General features: G+C 42.7%; 1 protein-coding gene and 1 long non-coding RNA gene across 2 annotated transcripts in view; one reads left to right on the top strand and one right to left on the bottom strand.

Moving 5' to 3' along the window:
- Window positions 1-6591: 6591 nt before the first annotated feature.
- The window catches only part of LOC143280511 (phospholipid phosphatase-related protein type 5-like), an 18895-nt gene continuing 15486 nt past the window's right edge, over window positions 6592-10000 (top strand). The window contains exon 1 of the mRNA XM_076585190.1: window positions 6592-7451. Within this exon, the coding sequence (XP_076441305.1) occupies window positions 7108-7451 (344 nt within the window). The 5' untranslated portion in view covers window positions 6592-7107. The remainder of the gene's footprint in view (window positions 7452-10000) is intronic.
- Window positions 7402-10000, bottom strand: part of LOC143280512 (uncharacterized) — a 14455-nt gene continuing 11856 nt past the window's right edge. Inside the window, exon 2 of the long non-coding RNA XR_013055021.1 lies at window positions 7402-7534. This is a non-coding gene — a long non-coding RNA (uncharacterized LOC143280512). The remainder of the gene's footprint in view (window positions 7535-10000) is intronic.

Raw genomic sequence — 10000 nt, 5'->3', positions numbered from 1 at the left:
AAGGAGTTGGCATCACTGGTGACCTCCTCGGTCTGGCGTTGCCGCTTTACATGGTGCGGCAGTCACCTTGAACCGCTTTACACGGTGTGGTTTCCATGTCAGCCAGGAGCGATAACTTTCGTTTTGTGTGTCTCTCTTCTCTTTCTGCTTCATTATTTGAATCACATATGATTGAGATGAGACCAAGAACGTTAAGAAGAGATGAGAGAGAGAGAGAGAGAGAGAGAGAGAGAGAGAGAGAGAGAGAGAGAGAGAGAGAGAGAGAGAGAGAGAGAGAGAGAGAGAGAGAGAGAGAGAGAGACGAGACAAGACAAAATTATTTATTTTCGAGGACAATAGATAAGCACTGGCGCTTTTTTTTTTGCTTTAAAAAAAATTTTTTTTTACATCCAGTCCCCGCCCTGAAACAGAGTCTACACTACACAATGCTACATATATGTCATAGCATGCACCGCACAATACTACATAAAGTCATAACATGCGTTCACAATACTACATAAAGGCATAAGCATGGTAATAACACAGAGACACAGAAAGAGAGAGAGAGAGAGAGGGGGGGGGGGGGGGGGAGTAAAGAAGAAGAAGATGATGATGATGTAGGACAGATGTAGGTGTATGTCTTACCATAAACAGCAAACAAACACGGCATCTTTCGCTTCTCCAAAGACACACAACACAGGAGGCTACTTATGCGCTTTTCATCAACTTATATGCTGATAAATAAAAGGCGCAAGAGAACATGCAGGGAAATACACAAGGGAAGAAACAAGGGAACATACAGGGGAACATGCAAGGATCTTACAGGGGAACATAAAAGGGTACATACAAGGGAACATACAGGGGAACATACAAAGGAACATACAAGGGAACATACAAGGGAACATACAAGGGAACATACAGGGGAACATACAAGGGAACATACAGGGGAACATACAGGGGGACATACAAAGGAACATACAATGGTACATACAGGGGAACATACACAGGAACATACAAGGGTACATACAGGGGAACATACAAAGGAACATAAAAGGGTACATACAAGGGAACATACAGGGGAACATACAAAGGAACATACAAGGGTACATACAGGGGAAGATACAAAGGAACATACAAGGGTACATACAGGGGAACATACAAAGGAACATACAAGCGTACATACAGGGGAACATACAAAGGAACATACAGGGGAACATACAAAGGAATATACAGGGCAGCATACAAAGGAACATACAAGGGTACATACAAGGGAACATACAAGGATCATACAGGGGAACATACAAGGGTACATGATTTTACAATGTGTATATTGACACGATCTCAGCAGCAATCGCGAATGAGTAAACACGATCATTTGCCAATGCACATCGTCATGTTGATGAAAATTCTTATGTATTGTGCAAGCAAGTACGCTCTCTGCGTCTCATTCGTTCCAATACTCCTCTCCCCTTCTCCCCCCTACCATCCCGCTCCCTCCAACCCCCCTGCACTCTCACTGTCCATCTTAAATCCCTGCCCCATACACCACAAGCGTATCGCAAACGTGAAGCCCGACCCGAAGGCTAGCCGGAGGAAGCTCAGCGGAACGATTAGCCTTGTTCAAACAGAATCATCCGAACAAGCACAGCACTAATCTCTCTCTCTTGTGATGGAGGCTCGTGACAAATGTCAGTGTCAGCCTCCTCTCTGTGTGTGTGTGTGTGTGTGTGTGTGTGTGTGTGTGTGTGTGTGATATTTCTGAATGAAATATAATTGTCACTTATTGCTGTCTTCGCTATTTGTGAAGCAAAGTCCTAATCCCAGTTATTCAAGCACATTCAAATGTTCAAGATTATGCAAACTGTTTGATGCGCTGGAAAGTGCGCATTATTTTCTTGACAGATAATCCAAGAGAAGCTTTGATAAAAAGTCTGGATTACCAGTCTTTATGATACTACTTGAACAGCCAGTCATTTGTATACATACCACACCGTACAACCTGGATTGGCACAATTTATGTTATATTAATCTTTGATTATTTTCGCTCACACACACACACACACACACACACACACACACACCATAAACTTTAATTTCATGATTCTGATAACACACATCAGATCCAGCACCTGAGAATGTGTAATCCCTTTTGTTCTTCACATTCCATGCACGATGTTTATCTTCATGGTGGGCATGCTCCTTGCCTTGAAATTCAAGGCCAACATACGTGCTCTCCTGCCAAGCATCTCAAAGCAGCAGCTTCCCACTCAGTTTTCCAGCAGTCTTCAACATTTGCCAGTCGTGACGGGTCAGAGGAGGATGGGTCGGGGACAGTTCAGGATCAGGACAGCGGAGAGTCGTCAGCATCCTTTCTTTGTCGGCTGGGTCTTACCTGGAGGTGTGTGTGTGTGTGTGTGTGTGTGTGTGTGTGTGTGTGTGTGTGCGTGGTGTGTGTGCTTCGTTTACTTTCCTTTTCTTTTTACCTGAAGTGGTGTGGTTGGTTATGCTGTGTAGATCAGTATGGTTTCCCTTTATTCTAGCTTATCTTAAATTTCTTCTTCTTACAGCGAGATTTATATGAACAGCGAACGTCGTCAGTTGAAACCACTGCTAACATATATCATAGGCTACATTCTTTGAGAGTTGCGGCAGGTGAGGTATGAAGCGTGTTACGAAGATCCCCCTGTGTGTTATTTTACCTGGTGTACACCCGGTGCATCGGTGTTTGCGATGTAGGCCGTGCAGCCCCTGGTCTCTGCAAACCTACACCACAAAATGAGTCACTTTTTTCTCGTTTCAGTGTTTTACATTTCTTTAAAAAGTGTTTTCAATGCTCTCCCCAACAGTGAAAACAGTGTTGAGATCAGACCCATAGTGTGTGTGTGTGTGAAGGCTGTATCCCTTTCCACAACTCAGTTTCGAGGAGGTGTCAAGGCAGTATAAAATATAAAGTGACCACTAGATCTGTACCTTTGAAAAAAAAAGTGACTGTTGAATCAGAATCTATGTACAGAAAATGACTATTAATATATAAAGTCTCCTTCACCGCCAAGTTTCTGTATGAAAAACATCCCCCAGCGCCAAACATTTTAGAAACGATGCCCTCAGTCACAGGCTTCGGTTCATGTCAAAACAACTCAATGGACTTATCTCTTCAAACTCAGTCCGGGGGACAAGTTTTGTTATTGTTCTATTGGCGGGAAACTGGTTGCTGCTGTCGAGCCTTGTTAGAATGTGAAAAATTGTATTATCAACATGCCCCCTCGATGTCGACAAAAGTCACCCATGGCGGTGCACCGTCAAGTCAACTTAAGTCGCCTGTGGCGGTGAAAGAGTTTTGAACCAGAACCTCTCTGCTGAAAGTGACTGTCAAATCAAAATCTCTTAAAAGAAAGTGACTATTAAATCAGAATCCCTCTTTTGAAAGTGACTGTCAAATCAAAATCTCTTAAAAGAAAGTGACTATTAAATCAGAATCCCTCTTTTGAAAGTGACTGTCAAATCAAAATCTCTTAAAAGAAAGTGACTATTAAATCAGAATCCCTCTTTTGAAAGTTACTGTCAAATCTGAATCTCTTAAAAAAAAAGAGTGACAGCTAAATCAGAATCCCTCTTTTGAAAGTTACTGTCAAATCTGAATCTCTTAAAAAAGAGTGACAGCTAAATCAGAATCCCTCTTTTGAAAGTTACTGTCAAATCTGAATCTCTTAAAAAAAGAGTGACAGCTAAATCAGAATCCCTCTTTTGGAAGTTACTGTCAAATCAGAATCTCTTTAAAAAAAAAAGAGCGACAGCTAAATCAGAATCCCTCTTTTGGAAGTGACTCTATAATTGGAATCTCTCCATAGAAAGCGACTATTGAACAGAATCTTCAGGGGTTAGGTTTGGAGTTGGCCATCGGTCATTAAGCTGACTTTGAAATGACCCACATACAAATTTGAAATGACCCATCGATTTGACGGCAAGACGACCACTTGACTTACTGAGTTTTCAGAAAGTCGATCGGGCCAAAGCCCTTCTGCAAAATATCGCGATTGCAGTTTCAAACTCCGAAAAAACAGAAAAGACGGGATTTTTCGGATGGAATGGTGTGGCTGTCTATGTGTGTGTGCAAGAATATAGATACATAATAATATATATACATGTGTGTGTGTGTATGTGTGTGTGCGTGCGTGCGTGCGTGCACCGTGTATGTTTTGTGTGTGCCGATGAAAAAAATGACAACTAAATCAGAATGGCTCTATATAAAATGTGATTATTCAATAAAAGAGAAATTTAAAAAATCTAAAAAAAATAAACAGTGGCTATTAAAGCAGAATCTGTGTACAAAAAGTGACTATCAGTAAAGGATCTCTCCGTAAGAATTGTTGTATTAAATCAGAATCTATCAACTCCTTCCTACAATTTGATATTTACACCCTCTAGCTATTTCCTGCTCTCGTTCAAAACTGCCGTAGGTGACTTTGGAACCATTATCATGTGGAGGGTTGCATAATGGTTTTTGCAACGCTGTGCATGGTTTGGCGTTGATGTTATAAATGAAATTTATAATTTGTTTATAGTTCCGTTGGTCATTAGAGTTTTTCTTTATCGTTGCATTGGTACGATCGTTTCTTTTACGAACTGTTTTTTCTCTGAACGGAGAGTGATGCAGTTTTGTGCAGCGTGTGTTTTGCTCACGATTCATCCAGATCGAATGATTGTCTCAAAGCATTCATTTTCATCTGATGGAGTACTTCGGTGAATTTTCCTCTCACTCACTGTGTGTGTGTGTGTGTGTGTGTGTGTGTGAGGGTGGAGATATTGCGCAAATAAAGCACAGGAGCTGGGTTTGGTGTTTGCACTGAGCAAACAAGTCTGGAAAGGAAAACTTTAAGTGGAAGGATTCGTGTGTGTGAGTGTGTGTGTGTGTGTGTGTGTGTGTGTGTGTGAGAGAGAGAGAGAGAGAGAGAGAGAGAGAGAACACTGAACACTGAAAACTGAAATGTTTAATGTCATTAGCTGAAAAGCTCTGGTGACATAGTAGGTACAAATCAGAACAAAATGGTGCAAATAGATGAAATGGAACAGAAACAAAACAAACAAACAAAAACCAACCCCAAAAAACAAACAAACAACAACAACAACAACAAAACAGAATTGAAACAACATAAACTAATAAGAGATTTGCGACACTTTGGCACATTGTCTTTAGCTTAAAAGTACATGTGACAGGGGGTAATTTGCCTTTTTTTCAGTCGTTCGTCTCCAAGGTTTGGACAGTACACAGAAAACAAAGTACAGATAAATCATATAAAAAATATTTACGCATGTAACATGGTACACATCATATCAATAACAATGCCGAGATTGACCATCCAAATGTAGCCCTCCCTTTTTCTTTTTTTTTCTTTCTTTTTATCTATGCTTTTCTCTCATAGAACCCATACTAATTTTTGAGAGAGAGAGAGAGAGAAAGAGAGAGGGAGAGAGTATGTGAAAATATGTGTGTTCATATATGTGTGTGTGTGTGTAAAGGGGGGTTTGTGTGCGTGCGAGTGTGTGTGTGTGTGTGTGTGTGTGTGTGTGTGTGTGTGTGTGTGTGTGTGAGCATGTGTACGTGCATACGCGCGTGTCTGTGAATGTGTGCGCGCTCGCGAACGCGATGTACCGTCTCTTTATTCGTTTTTTTATTTTAATTTTAAATTTTTAAATTAACTTTATCTGTTCATTGTTAATGATTATCCAATTATCTTGTCATTGATAGTTTGCAAGCAACGTTTCCGCACTTCAGCCAGAAAACAATGTTTGTTTTGCAGGTCACAGAAGTTGACGTCACCTCAACACAAAGAGCCGTCACAGTGTGGTGATATTCTACGTCTGACGGAAGTGGATGATAATGACAATAACAGTGAACAATAACAGGACAAGTGGATGATAACAGTGGATAAGAAGTGGATAATAACAGTGGACAACAGCAGGATAATAAGTGAACGACAACAGTGGATAATAACAGTGGACAACAGCAGGATAAGAAGTTGATAATAAAAGTGGATAACAGCGGACAATAACAGTGCATAAAAAGCGGATAATAACAGTTGATGGCAACAGTGGATAGTAACAGTGGAGAATAACAGTGGATAAAAAGCGGATAACAATAGTGGATGGCAACAGTGGACAATAACAGTGGATAAAAAGCGGATAACAACAGTGTGTGACAACAGTGGACAATAACAGTGGATAAAAAGCGGATAACAATAGTGGATGGCAACAGCGGACAATAACAGTGGATAAAAAGCGGATAACAACAGTGTGTGACAACAGTGGAGAATAACAGTGGATAAAAAGCGGATAACAATAGTGGATGGCAACAGTGGACAATAACAGTGGATAAAAAGCGGATAACAATAGTGGATGGCAACAGTGGACAATAACAGTGGATAAAAAGCTGATAACAACAGTGTGTGACAACAGTGGAGAATAACAGTGGATAAAAAGCGGATAACAATAGTGGATGGCAACAGTGGACAAATAACAGTGGATAAAAAGCGGATAACAATAGTGGATGGCAACAGTGGATGGCAACAGTGGATAAAAAGCGGATAACAATAGTGGATGGCAACAAGTGGACAATAACAGTGGATAAAAAGCGGATAACAATAGTGGATGGCAACAGTGGACAATAACAGTGGATAAAAAGCGGATAACAATAGTGGATGGCAACAGTGGACAATAACAGTGGATAAAAAGCGGATAACAACAGTGTGTGACAACAGTGGACAATAACAGTGGATAACAACACCGGATCACGCCATCCTCCTCGCTCTGAGGACACTGCTCCCCCTCCCCCTTCCTTCCTGTAGGTCTGTCCGTCATTCGTCACCGAGTCTGTCGTGCGTTTCGCCCTCCAGCATTTTTCAATACAGCTCTCTCTCTCTCTCTCTCATTTTATTTTTCTTCTCCACCATTTCCACAGACCTGTCCATCTCGATTCTGTAAATGTCTTATATCCTCTAAATTCCTGTCCCTGGCCCTTACTTACCTCCCCCTCCATCCCTTACCCCACATCACCCCGTCCTTCTCTACAACCCTGCGCTTCTCCACCCCCTCCCCGAACAACCCCCACCCATCACGTGGATTCAACCTCCCATGGCCATGTCCATGTCGACCATCACCGAAGACCACCACCGCCCCCACCCTCACCACCACCATCCTCGCTACAACCCTCAGGACTCCACGCCCTTCGACTACCCGATCGAGAACCCCCACCACCTCCACTCTGCCGGGAGCGGAGGTGGTGGTGGTGGGGTCATGGGGCTGACGGGTGGGGCGGGGGTGGGGAGGCCCGGGTACGCGGTGTCGGAGATCTCCAGCTCGGACTACGCGTCGACGAGCACGCGGCGAGGGAGCCGGCAGGGCGTGCTGATCCTGGTCACCTTCGCCATAGAGTCCATGCTGCTGGTCCTCGTCGTGATCGTGGAGTACTTCCTCAGGTCCGTAGCCCTTGGTTCGTGTTCAGTGGCTTCTTGCCTTCGTCTGTGTCAATACGATGATGTGCTGTGGTTGTTGTCTTCGTCTGTAAACACGATCTGGTGTGCTTTGATTGTTGTCTTCGTCTGTGTCAACACGTTGATGTGCTGTATTTGTTGTCTTCGTTTGTAGACACGATTGTGTGTTGTGGCTGTTGCCTTCGTCTGTGTCAACACGATGGTATGCTGTGGTTGTTGCCTTCGTCTGTGTCAACACGATGGTGTGCTGTGGTTGTTGCCTTCGTCTGTGTCAACACGATGGTATGCTGTGGTTGTTGTCTTCGTCTGTGTCAACACGATGGTATGCTGTGGTTGTTGTCTTCGTCTGTGTCAACACGATGGTGTGCTGTGGTTGTTGCCTTCGTCTGTGTCAACACGATGGTAAGCTGTGGTTGTTGCCTTCGTCTGTGTCAACACGATGGTAAGCTGTGGTTGTTGCCTTCGTCTGTGTCAACACGATGGTGTGCTGTGGTTGTTGCCTTCGTCTGTGTCAACACGATGGTATGCTGTGATTGTTGCCTTCGTCTGTGTCAACACGATGGTGTGCTGTGGTTGTTGCCTTCGTCTGTGTCAACACGATGGTATGCTGTGGTTGTTGCCTTCGTCTGTGTCAACACGATGGTATGTTGTGGTTGTTGCCTTCGTCTGTGTCAACACGATGGTATGTTGTGGTTGTTGCCTTCGTCTGTGTCAACACGATGGTAAGCTGTGGTTGTTGTCTTCGTCTGTGTCAACACGATGGTAAGCTGTGGTTGTTGTCTTCGTCTGTGTCAACACGATGGTATGCTGTGGTTGTTGCCTTCGTCTGTGTCAACACGATGGTATGCTGTGGTTGTTGCCTTCGTCTGTGTCAACACGATGGTATGCTGTGGTTGTTGCCTTCGTCTGTAAACACGATGGTGTGCTGTGGTTGTTGTTCTTGTCTTTGTCAACAGAATGGATTGTTCTGGTTGTTGTATTTGTTTGTCAACAGGATGGTTTGTTGTGGTTGTTGTTTTTGTCTGTCAACAGAATGGTTTGTTGTGGTTGTTGTTTTTGTCTGTCAACAGAATGGTTTGTTGTGGTTGTTGTTTTTGTCTGTCAACAGAATGGTTTGTTGTGGTTGTTGTATTTGTCTGTCAACAGAATGGTTTGTTGTGATTGTTGTCTTTGTCAACAGAATGGTTTGTTGTGGTTGTTGTCTGTCTCTGTCAACAGAATGGCTTGTTGTGGTTGTTGTCTTTGTCAACAGAATTGCTTGTTGTGGTGGTTGTATTTTTCTGTCAACAGAATGGCTTGTTGTGGTTGTTGTCTTTGTCAATACAATGGTGTGATGCGGTTGTTGTCTTTGTCTGTCAACAGAATGGCTTGCTGAGATTGTTGTCTTTGTCTGTCAACAGAATGGTGTGTTGTGGTTGTTGTCTCTGTCAACAGAATGGTTTGTTGTGGTTGTTGTATTTGTCTGTCAACAGAGTGGTTTGCTGTGATTGTTGTCTTTGTCTTTGTCAACAGAATGGTTTGTTGTGGTTGTTGTATTTGTCTGTCAACAGAATGGTTTGTTGTGGTTGTTGTCTTTGTCAACACAATGGTTTGTTGGTGTTGTCTTTGTCTGTCAACAGAATGGCTTGTTGAGATTGTTGTCTTTGTCTGTAAACAGAGTGGTTTGCTGTGATTGTTGTCTTTGTCTGTCAACAGAATGGTTTGTTGTGGTTGTTGTATTTGTCTGTCAACAGAATGGCTTGTTGTGGTTGTTGTCTTTGTCAATACAATGGTGTGTTGCGGTTGTTGTCTTTGTCTGTCAACAGAATGGCTTGTTGAGATTGTTGTCTTTGTCTGTCAACAGAATGGTGTGTTGTGGTTGTTGTCTCTGTCAACAGAATGGTTTGTTGTGGTTGTTGTATTTGTCTGTCAACAGAGTGGTTTGCTGTGATTGTTGTCTTTGTCTGTCAACAGAATGGTTTGTTGTGGTTGTTGTATTTGTCTGTCAACAGAATGGTTTGTTGTGGTTGTTGTCTTTGTCAACACAATGGTTTGTTGGTGTTGTCTTTGTCTGTCAACAGAATGGCTTGTTGAGATTGTTGTCTTTGTCTGTCAACAGAATGGTGTGTTGTGGTTGTTGTCTCTGTCAACAGAATGGTTTGTTGTGGTTGTTGTATTTGTCTGTCAACAGAGTGGTTTGCTGTGATTGTTGTCTTTGTCTGTCAACAGAATGGTTCGGTGTCTTCTTGGCCGGATTCAGACTCATGGCCATTTAAATGTGCCAACAGCATGCCCCATCGCTTTTATGATGATTTTAACTATTCTACTTGGAGTAGCATTGTGTACAATCTACATAAGATATGCCAAGTTCTAGCCATTGCTTGTCAAATAATCATAACATCGGGTAAAGCAAATTCATCGTAACGAACTTATCAGCCGTTACGTTAAAAGGTCCCCCCACTCCCCCAACATTTTCCCCCCGTCTTTTTCACTTAAAGTGGAAAGACGCTAAACTGAAGGCTACTGTTACGTTAAAGGGCATGATTATTCAGTCT

Source organism: Babylonia areolata, chromosome 3 (genome assembly GCF_041734735.1).
Source record: "Babylonia areolata isolate BAREFJ2019XMU chromosome 3, ASM4173473v1, whole genome shotgun sequence".
Taxonomy (NCBI): domain Eukaryota; kingdom Metazoa; phylum Mollusca; class Gastropoda; order Neogastropoda; family Buccinidae; genus Babylonia; species Babylonia areolata.
This window is presented reverse-complemented; position numbering and strand designations above follow the sequence as displayed.